At 46.2% G+C, this 15,775-nt stretch overlaps 2 protein-coding genes across 2 annotated transcripts; both read right to left on the bottom strand.

Annotated features, from left to right (window-relative positions):
- Positions 1-1,885: 1,885 nt before the first annotated feature.
- Positions 1,886-2,709, bottom strand: ykvO (putative oxidoreductase; the record flags this gene model as incomplete). Its single annotated transcript, XM_031148576.1, has 3 exons — positions 1,886-2,066; positions 2,132-2,417; positions 2,472-2,709. The coding sequence occupies 3 exons, from the start codon at positions 2,707-2,709 to the stop codon at positions 1,886-1,888; spliced, it is 705 nt and encodes a 234-aa protein (XP_031006288.1).
- A 2,902-nt stretch (positions 2,710-5,611) lies between these two features.
- pas1 (G1/S-specific cyclin) lies at positions 5,612-7,912 on the bottom strand (the record flags this gene model as incomplete). Its single annotated transcript, XM_031148575.1, has 3 exons — positions 5,612-7,197; positions 7,251-7,668; positions 7,850-7,912. 3 exons carry the CDS (start codon positions 7,910-7,912, stop codon positions 5,612-5,614), a joined length of 2,067 nt encoding a protein of 688 aa, XP_031006289.1.
- Positions 7,913-15,775: the final 7,863 nt, after the last annotated feature.

Raw genomic sequence — 15,775 nt, 5'->3', positions numbered from 1 at the left:
TCATTCTTTTTAGAAAAGATCTTCTCCAACTGCAGTTTTTTGAAACCAACTCTGGAGTTGGGTTTGTGGGCTCGACTTACTGGGAAGTTTGGATTGCATGGCGGCCGTATCTCTATTTCCCCCTTTTTCCCTTGTCCAACTGTAACTATGAGATTCCCCTGATACCTTTTCAATCTGTCATCTGGGCCGTGAGCTTTGAGAAACTGGTGAGCGGCAAAGACCTCCCCGCAACTTCCCTGGAACTTGTGTTGGGGACTTGAACCAGCTACGCTTCTCTGGCATTCCTCGAGATCAGCTCGAATGAGGTTCTCCGAGGCGTACGTAAACGGTGGGCCTCTTGCGGAGCTTGAAAAGTACAACTCGTTGTTGACAGCAAGAGCGGTCATCATTCGTGGCTGATGATATTTGGGGAGTTTGTATATATCAATTCCCTGCCGCATTTCGGTGTAAGCATCACTTGCCCTTTGTAAAAGCTGCCCATCAGAGATTCCACCAGCAATTGTAATGTCTTTGTTGAAGGTGATATAAGAAGAAAAGACAATGTTTAAGCTCTTCTTCCCTTGATGTTTGAGCGGTCCTAGGAATCTGCCTCTTGCTCTTTGATCTATGATTGCCTGTGGATTTGCAAATCCGTAGTCCAATTTGACCTGCAAACTTCCTAGAACATCCTTTTCTGTCCTGACATCGATTATTATCTGTGGTGTTGGAGTCATTGCTAATTATAAGAAGAATAATAGAAGTTGTTGACGCTTTCGTGTATAGAGCAAAGCCAGAGGATAAAGTACAAGCGTGATTGAAAGCCAAGGTTGAAAGCAAAGACGTACTAAGTGATAAGACGGCTGAGAACTGTCAGATGGTTCGAAAATTGTGAAGCTGTGTTTGATAACGAGGGCATAAATAGTGATTCCATTCATATACTTATACCTATACGCGGACAATGATGTGTTGTTTAGAGCCAGACATTGCTGTTCAATCAACATCTCATACACACAATGAAGCAATGTAATGAATCAGAATTGTCTCTCCTAGTACCCCTCAATTTTTCTCCGAATGTACGAGTGTTTATTTACGTCTACTACATTTTGATCAGTAAATGGTATGAGCACCAAACACTACCAATGCATTATGTGATCAATTCTGCACGTAACAAGACTTACTGAAACACTTGAAACAAATACAAGTCAATCGAAGAATGGTTGGATGGTTTAAGACCGTGTTTCGTAGAGATTTTGCCAAGATTGGCCAGCAAGAGAAGCTTCGACGTGAACCTGCGAGATCTCGAACCAATATCGAAAGTACCAAAAATTGCCTCATCTAACAATCGAACTTCAAGATTTGACTGCCAGGGTATTAGTCTTCGCCTTCTCCTGGAATCACATCTTAGTCTTTATTACTTTGGGGTGAGAGAAGAAGTCTGGAAGTCCGAAGTGATTTCTCGGTGCCAGGAGGGAAAGGGGAGACTAGCGTCGTCGCTTATGAACTTGGCGCCTGGTGTGCATGAACATTGGCCGTTTTCCCTCAAGTCTGTACGTGGGATTCTTATTTGTATGAAATGTTCATACTTTGATTAATTGCGAAATCAATCATGTCTCTTCAAGTAATTCGAGGTGGGCCAACCAGGACTTGAAGGACTGCCGTCCCTTAGCTCCAACAACATAACTGACAGTATCTAGTATTGCTAATCAACTAGACATAACTTATTACAGAGGTGCGAGCTTTTGTTTGAAACCCAAATTCATCATCCAAAATCTTTTTCCAGAAAATTATTGATATTGTTCTGTTTCTACTTTAAAAGCTAGGGTAAGCTTTCATCACCTCTCTTCGATGCCTACTAGAGCTCTAAAAGTAGTGAAGGTATTGAGTCTTATATATATAGAACCGAATCTTAAAAGTCGGTAGGTAAAGGGCTCTTAAATTCAACATATCCCTTGTCCTCCATGAATGTATAATCCCATGGGCCTTGCTCCTGCTTCTCAGCAAGGTAAACATGCGCTTTTCCAGCAGCCGAACCACTGACCGGGATTGTCGGTCCTCCATTAGCTTGACGCTCGTCGGCATAGTAGAACCTATAGTCCATCAATACAACGCTTTCTCTGAATGTCGCATGCCAGTTATTCGGGGAAAGACTCACTTGAAACCCTTCGGTTTATAAGCCACACTCGTATACCATATCAGCTGAGCCACGGCCGCTTTACCCATACCAAAAGTGAGAACATCAGGCTTTGCTATATGGTTCAACATATTGCCCGTTACGATGAAAGTCCTCGACGCTGAACTTTCAAGTTGCTTGAAGCCTTTGACTGCCTCTTGGGCCGCGAGCAAGGGTGAAATAGCATTGACAGCAAAGTCGCGGTTGGCTTCTTCGACCGAAATTGAGGAGAGCGGGTCTTTGGCATCGAGTACTGTTCGTGACGCAGCTGTAATAGTTGTCAGCAAGTATAACTATGATTTGGAAGTGCGTATCTACGAACCATTATACACTACAACACTAGGAATACCGAGCTTCTCCTTTACTTGGGCGAAAACTTTCTCGATTTCTTCCGCCTTTGCGAGATCGATTTTCAAACGTAGATATCCATCCTCACCCACACCTTCTTCTAAACTTCTTGCTGCCAGAGCGACCTTGTATCCTTTGACAGCAAACGCGTTAGCGACGGAGAGTCCGATTTTCGGCCCAGCACCCAAAACAAGTAGAACGGGAGGAGACATGATATCAATTTGGCTTGCGCTTGTTCAAGTTGAATTGCACTAAACATATGGAGGAAGTAGTAGCAACTAAATAATACCTCATCCCGGCCCCAAGAGACCAAGTAGTGACGCAATTGGTAAGTCCTAAAAATCCATTTATAAGCCGGCTTGGTGGGCGAGTTACCCTGATTGGTCAACCCAGAGGTCGCTTTTAAATCAATCTGGTAATCTACATTGCCAAGTTTATAATCATAGATAGATAATATTCGTGTTAATGAACGCTTAAAGAGTTGCTCGTGTTGGTGCGGTTTTCCTAGGTTGACTGGCATAGTGTTTTAGAATCCGTCGTAGGATGTGAAGCACTGCACTGCACTTTGCCTTCGGCATTCAAAGCGGATAACTTTCTGATAAACATAAGCAGTACTTGACTGGACGATTTGCATGATGATGAGATTTTATCATACCTTACACGAAGACTCGTGGCCTTCAAGGCTTCGAATTCACTAAAAAGTGGTAGCGAAATTATTTCGACGACAGTTTAGAGACCTACTAGATTCTCTTGTTGGTGAGCAAAGTAAGCATTGCTCATTGTATCAAATTTCTTGTGCTTCATTATTACTAAACGGTGTCGAAATCAGCTAGCTGCACATGTCACTTTTTAGGAAGAAAGGGGTGGACGCTGGGTAAAGGGCGCTAAGCTCTTAAGCGATAACGCTAATACCCCCTTTAGGAACTCATCAAGTTTAGTTCTGGTGATAGAAGACATCATTTGATCAATCGTAAGGTACTAGCTAGTCATCATGTCTAACTTGAATCCAGAAAACCAGAGCGCTCCAATAAAACTTCGAGGTGGAGTTCTCTTCATCACACTTTCTATTTCGGGGGATTTGAATTTGTTATAGGCTAAGAAACTGTAGCTCTAAACATAAAGCAAAGAAATCCAATAACGGACTTGAATGTTCAGTCCAAATTTATTGCCGGAGGTTCCAATCTGCCATCGTTCACTCACTGGAGATCAGCTCTGAATGTCCAGCTGTGAATGGCCCCCTTGCTTAAGCGGGGGCAGCTAGCATTTAAAACACCTCCTTCGAAATCCCTCATCATAGTTCTCGCGTACGAAGAGCCAGCAATTCCGCACTGTACCTCTGATTATGCCTTTGGCTAAGCAGTAGGATTTTCAGTGGCAAGTAGCGGTTGAGTAGACAGATATTAGCAAGTATGTTTTCCTCGCAAGTTGAGCTCTGTGAAACATAGTAGAGGAGCCGAGATGAATGCGTACCTGGACCTGCAGGTCGAAGAGGCTGTTTTTGGGCAAGGCGATCTTCACCGTCCTTACCATGTTCGGTATTGGGGCACGGGAACTTATTGAGGAGAGCCATCTCAGCCGTAATCAGCTTAGTTATGAGATCAAAAGTAGGTCTGCGACGTCTTATATGGAACTTACACCTTGGTTTCCTCCTTTTTGAAGCGAACGAAACTCTCTAGAAATGAAGCTATATTTAATTCACTTTCAAAGCAAAACGAATATCCTTTTGTACTTGGCCTGAAACATGAACTAATGAATTTGAGGGCATGGTCCTTAGCAAGTGCCCGTTTTTAGGCAAACAGAGTTGTAAAGATAATGAGAACGACAAGAGAAATGAATCACTTTTCCTAAACGCAGAAGCAGACGCAGGTAGATATAGAACCCACATAATATTACACGCTGCTTAGCGGGAGGAAACAAACAGAAAATTTGAGCGAAAACAAGAGGCATTGAATTCTCTTTCGACGTACTAAAAGGGCCAAATTTTCATTCTAACGAAGCAAGCAAGCAAGACTTACTTACCTACGCTACGAAACGTGCCCCTCTCCTAAACTCTTCGAAGCCTTCGGAGTAGGTCCAAAAGATTGCCAGTCATGATTGGCAACCAAAAGTTCCAAAGCCTCCTCCCTTTCAAAATTACCCCCCACGTTGCCTGCGACATTCTGCTTCCCCTCCACCCCCTTCCCCTTCGCACTAGCAACAAAACTAGGTACCAAAGCCAAGACTTACCTACAACCTCAGGCTAGCCAGCTGCCTGCCTGCTTGTCTCCACCTTCACGATTCGAATACTGATTTGCCCACTTACATCTAAATTCCCGAAAATCACTAAGACAAACAACCCCTCGCTTTTGCTTCTTCTGCTGATCATAATTGATCAAACATTTAATCGTCCCGTCTTGGTGCTCCTCGGCATCGACATGACTCTATTCGAAACATCGCCTTGCATCTGCTAGGAAAGCGCAGGTATAGGTACTGAAGCTACCCAAGGTAGGCTTAAGTTCTGTTTTTGCCTGTCTGGGCTGATTCGCCTGAACTTGGTAGGTGGCGAGGAGGGCAGTGGATACCTAGGGCAAGGTCGATCTGTGCAAGAGTTCCTGAAGTCAAGTTTGATCACGATACATTAGCATACATTCCTTCCGAGTTGCACATGGAAAGGGGATTGGACTATCAGTTCACTAATCACCATCACTCAACATGAAATAATAATGTACCAGCAAATATGTCGCCATTGCATTTAGGACCTATCAAGTCGAGCCAGCATAGTCCAGGTTTATATGTACCCGCCGAACTCCAATCCGTGCAACTGACCCATATCTGCTCTACTCCTCTCGCCCTCGCCCACCAATTCAACGCGTCGTATCTCAACTAACGTACAAGGTTTGGTTTATTCATTTCACTCCTAGCAATGCAAAGCCTACTCCAGCCCACCCCGCAATGCATGCATGCCGCCGACGACCAAGTTTTGATGACAAAGGAAAGTAACTGTTGTGACAAGGGTGTTTTGTTTGGTGTAGATGTATGTAAAGGGCGGATTTATCAAGGAGCCGGGTATTAATTAATGTAGTATACCTTCCCACATGCCAGGCGCACCAATGCCACCAAAGGCTGGGTGAAGGTTCATTCGAGGTAAACTCCGAGTTGCCTCCGTAGCACAGCATACCCGCTTTCGTCAATGGATCCATTGGACGTGGGACGAAGTGCAAACTGAGATGGGCTGGTGAGGACGGCACGTGACCGGATAAGATTCTCTGACCAATTGCTCTCGGCTGATTGGTAGGGGTTCAATATCTCGCGAACATTTTCTTGAAGCGAATTGTCGATTGATTGCGGTCTACTGCGCTTCCTGCTTGGAGATTCCACAGATCTGGGATGGTTATGGAGTTCTTGCAGAGCACGAGCAGCTTCTTCATCTTTGGAAAAGTACTCCATATCAACTTCTCGTCTTGCCAATGGAGTATCCAGCGACAAATCAAGGAAGTCCTTTCCGACTGGTCCAGTGTAAGATTCTGGGGACGATGTTGGGCCTTCACAATATCCCTCAGGAACTGTAGCAATCACCGTCCTATTCTGTCGCTCAGAGCACATCTTCGCGTACCGACAGCGCGCCTGGACGTCCAGCTTGGACGAAATCGGCGCGCTCATCAGAGACGAGGCAGATGAAATTGAGGATGAACGGGATGATCGCGACGAGTCTGAGACCATAGATTCTGGAGAAGACATCGAGGAAATCGAACTGGCCAATGAAGATCGGCGACCAGAGACATAAGATTGAGGTGATGAAGTTTGCCATCTGTCGGTCATTTGCGCGGCGCACGCGTTTGAGGCATGGGCCATTGCAAAACCCATTGAGGATTTGCCGAGCATGCAAGAAGCAGCACTCACTGCAGGAGTGTTGAATCCAGAACTCTGGGGGGTCAGTCTAGGTGTAGGTAATAGACCAATAGCTGACGCAGGTTTACTAGGATATGCGGTTGATAGCGAAGGCTCCAAGACACTGGGTGTATAGTATTGTGGAGTTGGAGTTGACTCGTTGGAGCCATATCCAAATGTGCTTCGGTCGGCAACCAATGGTGCGAATGATCGCGGGCAGGCTGCGCTGATAGACTTGATGTCTGCCTTGGCAGACTTCGATGAGGATACACCATCGATATTATCCAACTCGGGGTTTAACTTTAAAATAATTGCTTTCCAACCAGCCGACTGTTCTGCGAGACTAGGTGAGCCGGGCGACGGTGGCTGGGTTGGAGTGTATTTGAGAACGATATCCGTCCAGCGTTGGAAGACTGCATCAGTAATATGTAACTCCCAGTTGACAGCGAGAAGGAAAGCCATCTCATTTTGATTTATCTCCAAAGTATTCAGTCCCGAAATCTTACTCCACGCACGAGCAGAGTAATTCCGATCTTGAAGATATTTCGACGCAAGAATGAGTGCTGAAAGGAACATGCGACGTCCGCATTGAAGCGCTCGGATAGAGTGTACATCATCTGGTTGTTCCATGGTGAAGTCATGTTTGGGCACATGCGGCTTGATCAGGATCAGGTAGTACAAAGCGACCTGTAGGGTCGAGTAACTTGTCCTTGATCGACGGAGAGTCTCTTGAATGAATGTGCGCAAGGGAAGAACGCCTTTATTACCCATCTCGTTTCTGCAAACGACTGAAGAAAGGGGCCATATGGCTTCTACTATCTGAGCTGAAGAATCTGGGGAGTGAATGTTGAGCAAGCGTACTTATTTTGGGATGTATTAATCTTACCGACGAGGCTGTCGACGAAGTTGACCTTCCGATCGCATTGGCGAACTAGGGAGGGAGGGCATCTGGTTTGGGATGCTCCCACACTGGTCCTTCTTGGATGCTGCCTTTGTTCTGAAGCAACTTCGGAAGATATCTTCTTCGGCCATATTGTTTTATTGTTTTCTGTATTGTTTTCGCAGATGTTGCTGGTGTTTACAAAGGAAGGTGCACAATATTCTGCTGTTTCTGATTCGGACGATGCGGTAGTCGAAGAGTCATCCGATGTTTGTGACGAGGCATCGGACCAGACTGACGCGGAGGAGGATGAGGCTGAGGAAGCTATAGAGGAGCTGTATGGACCATTTTGATAGGATGTGATGTAAGGCGGCGAATCAACGTCGCCGCAATTCATCTTCGGGAAATTCGAGGGGAATGAAGTCTATTCAAGGAAACTCCAGTCGCCGTCTGTACAAAGCCAATCGATAAACCGTTTTTAACTGAATCCGCGAAACCTTACTAGATACAGGCTCGAACAACAGCAATTGCCGTTGCGGAGCTAGAAATCGAGGGAGGAGGAGGGCAAGCTAGAGCATAGAGACCTGGGAGATCTCTGCGCGTACGATATAACCGGTAGACGATGCAAGACTGGCGACTGGGGAAAATTCGGAGAGGGCGAAGATCATGTTGTTGACCTTTTCGACGACGGATATGGTGACTGTTGAGATAAATGGTGGGCGAGTGTTATAAAACACTAGCTACCATTGGAGTGGTCTGGACTTTAGGAAGGAACGTATGTGTAGTGTATGTAGGTAGGTAATATTAGGAGTTTTGTATGTCGTGATCGGGGAGATTCGAGGATAATAAACAAAGGTTGAAAGGTTGAGTGGAGTTGTTTAGACAAAGGTGTCTTTATTGTAGTCACAGATCTCGAGAGGTCGTGAGGTGCGGTGGTGAATGATGAATGACTCCGCTCCAGTCAGTGGGTGGCGAGTTAGGAGGCCTAACTTAAGCGTGCGACCGAAAGCGCTGAAGAATGGAGTCGCGGATCAAGAAGTGAACACAGCTGCCTTCCACCTGGGTATCAAAGGGACAGAATAAGTAAGGAGAGATAAATGAGGCGTAAAAGATTAGAAAAGGTGGCGAATGCGAGTGATTCGGGATGGGATGGCTCGATTCTAGGTAGAAAAGCGTGACTCTTTGTTTTGGGGGGGGGAGATGTTGGAGTCACCGGGGGGGAAGGAGGCGAGGCGAGAGAGGAGAGGTGGTCGCAGTTTCAGCGGAAAACGTAGGATTTCCGAATACACAGGACGGATGCGATTCTGATGGTTGAAGGGTGAAGGGTGGATACGATAAGATATGGGCTTTGTGAGGTTTCTTGCAGACTTCGGAGAGCCGCGTGGTTTAGTTCTTTGGATAATCCATTGCGGTTGTGAGGTCAAAAGGGAAGAGGTCGTGGGCGGGCACTCGCTGGTTTTGTTACAGTAGGAGGCGATGGGCAGCGGGTAGGCTGGGCTGGGCTGGGAGTAGTGAGTGGAGTGGAGTGGCAGGCAGTGGGAGTCAGAATGTACAGTAGAGGGGAGGGGCAGGGAGGCAGGGATGAGCCGTTCTCCGGCCAGAGTGCAGGTTGCAGGCAAGGGTGGCTCCAACAGTCTAAACTACAAAGGATTCTAGCAACACCTTCAAGTGCGTGAGTCAACTCAGTCAAGGTGCCACACACACACACACAGCATCGACCATCCAATGATGATACAGCGGGACTTCCTCCTCCATTTGCCTCCTTTTCAGCCTACCACAATCCAGTATGGGAGGTCCTCATACGAAGTAAGAGGACTCGTACTGTATGTAGATGAGCATGGACTTCCTCAGCCCTCTCAATTCGTATGCATGCAAATCTACCCCCCCTATTACGAAGTATGAATATTCTAATGGAAAAGCCTCCGCTATGTCTCAATCGCGAGGCACAGTCATCAAGATCTTGCCCTCCCCTAATCGATAGAATGTGGGGATGCGACGCGAATCCATTGCCGTCCCCTTTCTTGTGTTCTATTTTCTGTTTCTTACCCGTTGGCTTCACCTAAACAAAGCCTTCTTTGTATGCAGACAGGCAGGCAGGCATAGACCACCTGCTGTGCTGTGCAACTTAACACTTGCATCTGGTTTGTATATACGCGTACTAAACGACTGATTCGAGGACTTACATTTTATGATTATACTTATGTTCATGACAGCCTCCCTTGAATGGCGTACGTACCTCCGTACTGTTCGAACAATCTGTTCTTTGGGCCTAGTGACTACTGGCGTCCCCATCCCAACTCAAAATGATGCTGCGTTCGTTCAGGTTGGGTTCTCCCAAACTCGCCACGTTTCCCGCATCTCTAGATCCATATCCACAAAAAAATGTCCCTTTGAGTAATAATCAAGTACCCACGAATTCGCCCCCCAGGCTGAGAATTACTCACTCACGATGATCCGCCAAGGGAGGCGTCAGAAAGGCTATATTCGTATCATCTCGAGTTTCAAGCACACCACTTTCGTACGTCAGCCCCGTCTTTTTCTTGCGGTAAAGGAGATCGGAGACAGCCTTGTGAACTGACAATAATTACATGAGACCGAACTCAGGAGAGGAAATCATACTTCGAATCCCCTCGAGGTTCATCCCACGGCAAACGCAAATGAAGGTAAATGACTTCGCTTTTTTCGCTTTCTTCCCTTCCCAATTATCATCAGGAACTGTTACACCCATGCACACACACAACCAATGATCATTGTTATGGCTTCCCCCGCTCCAACAGACAATCTCACGATGATTGGCGAAACAGACCACAACATGCAGCTTGCTTGCTTCATGCTCGTCGCCGGCGCTCTCCCATTCAAGCCCACTATGTTATGGTATCTATCGTACCTCCGTAATACGCCGTAATAAATGCTGCACAATCCTTCCTTATCCGTCCGTCTTCATCGGCGTGCCGCTTATCATTCTGAAAAGCTGGTGTCACTAAAACCTGTACACCTCGATGCAGCAATACATGAAAGATATCACAATACTTGCACCGACGGAAAACTCTAGAAACCTCCAGATAGAGCCAACACATTTCAAGGTCCCAAGACCAAAACTCTCTCCTAGGAAACGAGTCGGCGTCGGCTTCCAAGCAAACTGATCTCATCTATGATAAACTATGACTCAGTATTTGACATCCATCGCCAATGCAGTCGCCACAGCCTCCTTTTCCTACCATGCCGTCGCTCCAGGCATCGCCCGTGAGACAAAGAAGCCAGACAGAAGTACAGCTGTAACCTATCCCGCATCTTAGCTCCCGTGACACCGTATCACCTGCTCTTTCCATCCCAGCCAAGACCAAGCTTCATCCAGCTTACGTCTGTAACTATCGCCGAATTCTCATTTCAGTAATTATTACGAGATTCGACCATCTAGAACCATCAGATCAGGGGCAAATACAAGCGCTTTGGCACTCAACACAGTCAGACTCGTGATGCTATCTCAACCTAGTCACCTGATGACAACATAACTTCCGATAATTGGCTTGGTCCGGATTTCTCGTTGCACCGAAACGAACCACAACCCACGGCATGACAGGAGAGAACTTCACGGCATGACCGTAGAAATCCTCCTTCCCTTCCTTCAAAATAATGATTGCGTGACAACCGCTCCTTGACCGGCGGTCTCCTCCCCCTTTCCTAACCGCGCGCCTTTCCAAATTCCAAAAGTCTCACCAGTCACCCAGTCATTCATCATCAAATCAAATCCCGAATTTCTCCCCTTTTCCGAATGTTCCCGATGTGTACAATCGATCGACCGATCTCGCCCAATCCAGCAATGTTCTAGAAAAAACACCTATACGGAGCGTAGAAGGGCCACCTACCCTTGGTACAGTAGCGCGTGGCCGGCAATCGGAGTAATGATATCGCGGGACTGCATATATGACAATAAAAGGGAGGTGATTGGGTAGAGGGGGAAAGTGGACGGTGGCGGGTTTGCATAAAAGTAAGTTTAGGGGTAAATTTTAGCGGCTGGGGAGAGTTTATGAAATACGGGAGCCTGGAACGGGGGAAGTGGCAAGATGATGAAAAAAAAAGTAGAAGTGTGGCTGAAAGCCTTTTCACTTGTAGGACACCAGTTCTGAGAGAGATAATATTGATGTTCTAGGCTTTGGGTTCAGGGGATACGGATATGGACGGGATCAGGAAAGATTCGACTTTGCGGTCTCGTATTCATTTCATAGAGAAAGAGAAAATTTCCTGCCAAGTGACAGCCTAGACTCTCACTCATCTCTAAGAGAAAGACAACTGATCTCATCAGAGGAGTAAGAGAATCAGCTAATAGTCTCTAGTAATGATAATATCCGTCGCTCTTCGAACTCCATGGCACTTATATCTTGCAGTTCTCACAAGTCCTCTCCGATCTAAATTTCACTTACAAAATCCGTGATGCGAATATCAAATCATGTGATATCCAACTCATCATTTTAATAGAAAAAAGAACCCTCCAACCGAATAGTGAAACTTGATCAGATTAAGATTAAGATCATCATATCGCAGACTCGTATATACTAATGCTGCAGAGTATAGAAATAAGCTTTTTCGCATCTTACTTGCACTGCCAATATGCTCTGCGCCGCTTCACAAGAAGGGAGGGGCTGTGAGGGGTTATTCATCCATCCCACTTGAATATAACTTTTCTGCCGAACTTTCTATTTTAAATTGAGTATCTTCAAATTCTTTTCGTCTGCTGTAAAATCCACTTCTCCCTAGATGATATCCTTTCAGAAACTGCGACATCTGGGATGATACCACATGACCTACAGACGTATGCCAAGAATCTTACCTCCCTTCCCTTCCTTCCAAACTTCACCTCGCGCTCGCGCATCCCTCACTAAACGGCATCTCCGTCCCCGAGTTCTCCTTCGGTGAGGCTACTAAGACTAAAATACTTTCACATAAACAAATCCTTTGCCTTAAAGTGACAAGTGTCAATATTCGGAACTCCTTATGTACAAGATCTTTCCAGAAACTATTGGTGGTGTCATCCATCCACCCTTCTCGTTCATCTAGGCAGCAGCAGCAGCAAACCTCGCATTTTCTTTCTCCCGAGCGAAAGCGCCACTTAAATCATCATAATCTGACTGTACGGGCTCTATGCGAAATCAGGCTGAGATTTGATTTGCTTTTCGTGCGAGAAGGCTGCGCTGCCAGTCCAGTCCGGTTAAGATTTTGGAAAGGCTCGCAGCCTCACAGGGGAAATGCCTTGTGCGTTTTGCGGGATACGCATCAAGGAGGCAAGTGAAACATGCATTTTGTTATAGCACGTTGTTACTGTATCGAACTGCTTGTGAGTAACATGGACATGGTGCTGGGAAGGTTCCTGGTTTCATGATGGGTTGGGTGTATCACGTGTGTGAGTCACGCGCGGGCCAGCAAGTGTTGGATGGGGGGGTGTATATCCTTGCTTTCTATGTGTCTATTCTTAACAAATTGTGCCTGGTATCTGGGTATGAGGGTTCGAATTGTACGGCTGTTTCTGCCTCGTAGCGATGTTGTTTTTGTGGTGATCCTCCTGGAGGAAAGAGCGAGCAAGGAACAGGCAAGTCACTTCTCTTCAGCATTTGGATTTTGCGATAGGCGTGTCTTTTGTTGAGTCTGATTGATTGATTGATTGATTGATGGTGCGGACGTCTATTAGAGGAAAGTTGCCACCAGGAGGAGATCGGACGTCTTGTTACTCGTAATTTAGGTGAAGAGCTCGCCAGGCTGTAGAGATAGCCGCTCGACAATCAAATTTCATAGTTCCTACAATAACCAGCTTTTATTTTACCTACCTCTGCAGATTATCCAGCCCGAACTAATCCATCCAGTGCGGGATTTGTCATCTACATCATAATCTACGAGAAGAACAGACAGAGTCTCTTCTAGTTAGCTATGACCACCTGCCAACTCGTCCAACATTTTAGAGAATGGTTTATAGCAGACCCAATCACGCAAACAAAGAACATCTTTCCCAAAGTCCACCAGAACTGTGCTGCCACTTGTGCTTCTGAGAAGCTTATAAGCCTTGAGCACTTCCGTCCCAGCCTCATGGCCGGCGAAAAATACCACGGGTGCTTTATTCACCCCCGGTCACGTGGCCATACCAAGTTGTGATACAGAAATGAAGTCCGTTGAAGACGGACTTGACTATAGACCGTACTTGGACATATTGCCGGTCTGGCAAAGCGAGCTTCCAGATCGCTGAGCGGAGTTCTATTGGAAGTTTAGGGAACAAAATAAACTCGTCGAAATTGGTCTGTCCACCCTTCGTGGCGCTCAAGTTATCCGTTTCCATTGTGACATTCTTAATTTGAGACTCTCCCTCTGGTGCATCGGTGCTCTGAGCGTGTATTGTGTTCATATCGTCTGTCAAGATCGCCCCCATTTCTTGCATGTTCTGCTCCGTGAGGAAGTTCGGCGTTGAAGTCACTTCAGCATCTGGAAAATGTTGAAGTCTCGGAGAGGACGTGTCTTCCATGCTTTCGATCTCAGCGCTGGTGGTCTGTTTCTGCATTGCGCGTATGACGTTTTTTGACATTGTGACATTCGGTCTCGTTGGTTCGCCACCCTGGCTCTGCATCACGCCGGTGCTCGAAATTGAGGTAGGCATCAGGTACCGCTCCTCCAGATACAGTTGCTTTAATTTCAGAGCGCTTTCCACATCTTTCAAGGCTAGCCCTTAATACCTTCAACTTCCCCCAGATCCCCCTTCCTTTATGCGAAGCTTGACCAAACTCACTTGTCTGGAAGAGTTGGTGATTGTGGGATGGTACGAGCATATGCCCCCTGCGAGGGGTCTCTGGATCACAGCGTTTGATAAGGGGGACCGCAGGATTCCTGCTGAATTCCGAGAGTCCGCAATGTTCTAGTTGAAGTTTGAGGCTATCAAAAACATATTGGCGGAGATGGAGAAGAGTAGCACGGTTGGATGGAAAGCCCCAAAATGCGAATGGGCTACTGCATTAAAGAAAGTTATTAAACTCATTGACGACGGATTATGGATTTGGTGTACATGGCATTGGGAAACGTCATTTCAACACGACCAATTTACATATTTTTCAATTCCAAATTTGTGTCGTGAGTCATACCTGCCTATTGATTTGCTGCATTTTGAGTTTTATAGTATGCCCTAGAGTTTTCTCCCTCCCCTTCTCTATGGCCAATGAAACACAAAACCTAGGTTTCCTTGGAGTAACTTCGATTTCAGTTTCATCTTCATCAACATCACATACAGTAAAACTTTTCGAGAAAAGTTCCAGCTTCCTTTCCTTTGACCTTCCAACTATTCGCATGGTAGACTATATCATCACTTTCTCGCAATGCAAAGGTCCTCGACATGCTTTTCCTGCAGATCTCATAATCTCCTCGCCCCAAAAAAAGGAAGATCCGCTCGCCCCTCGATACGCTCCTATCCGATATTAGCGCAAGCCTCCCTCAAGCTCAGCCACCACCAATCCCCGCATGCTTCAGGGAACTCCAAAGTCCGGGAGTAGTAAGCATGGCATTCATGCTCTTTTCAAACCTGCCGACTGAGCTACAACTTGAGTTTTGGGGGGCGGCTTTGCCAGATATAAAATGCATAGGGATGGGACTATTTTAACACAGCATCACTCCCAGCAGACCACCCGAGCCCATCTACTAGTTCAGCAGATATTTCAACGACACATCGCTGGCGATACTGTTTATATGCAAGCAAGCATTTGTGGGAGGTCGCTCTTAAGTTTTAGAAGTCGTTTCTCCATGGAAACCATGCAATGTTGCTGACGACGCTGTATCTCGACTCACTCCAAAATATCCTCTTCCGTACGGATTGGGTTTGTCCCTCTGCAGGCAAAGGATATGTCAACACCCTGAGAAAGAAATAGCTAAAATATATGCAGACCTTGCTAGACTGGTTGTAAAGTCGCACGATTTGATGATGTCGCGGTATACGACCTACAATTTGACGCACCTAGGCTGGTTGAAGGATTTGTTTGCACTTCCGCACAAATACAGGCCGTAGGGTCACGTTGTGTTTGGGATTTGAGCCAAGAAGACTATGGCCGTCGAGGTAGAACGTTGTCATGACCGGGACCTTTTCACAATATCATGCTAGGTTGCGAAGAGATCCTGTGGGATAGGAAATATGAGATTGGAGATACGAGGCGTGATTCGCACCGAACCTGCGAATGGGGATGTTTGTTAAAGAGTATGATGAAATAATATACAGAAGAGGGGTTCCGAAGTAAGGCATTCAAAGCATATGACCCAGACCGTACCACAGTAGATAGAGATGTCACTAGATCTCGATTCAGCCACCTCCAGTAAAACCAATGTATTACTACTAAGCTAAATGTGCGTACCGGTGACAATTTAAAAAGCAAGTCAAAACTAGCTCCCTCAAGGATGGGTTCCGAATCTGTGACAAACGTCTCAGGGCGGAACAGAACAGAATGGGCTTTTCATACCCGACCTGCTCAATGGCGCGGAGATACGTTTGTATGATAATACATCATTTAAAACCA

The sequence above is a fragment of the Lachnellula hyalina genome (genome assembly GCF_007821495.1).
Source record: "Lachnellula hyalina strain CBS 185.66 chromosome Unknown contig00047, whole genome shotgun sequence".
In the NCBI taxonomy this organism is placed as follows: domain Eukaryota; kingdom Fungi; phylum Ascomycota; class Leotiomycetes; order Helotiales; family Lachnaceae; genus Lachnellula; species Lachnellula hyalina.
The sequence above is the reverse complement of the archived record's forward strand: the minus strand, read 5'-3'. Positions and strand labels throughout refer to the sequence as shown.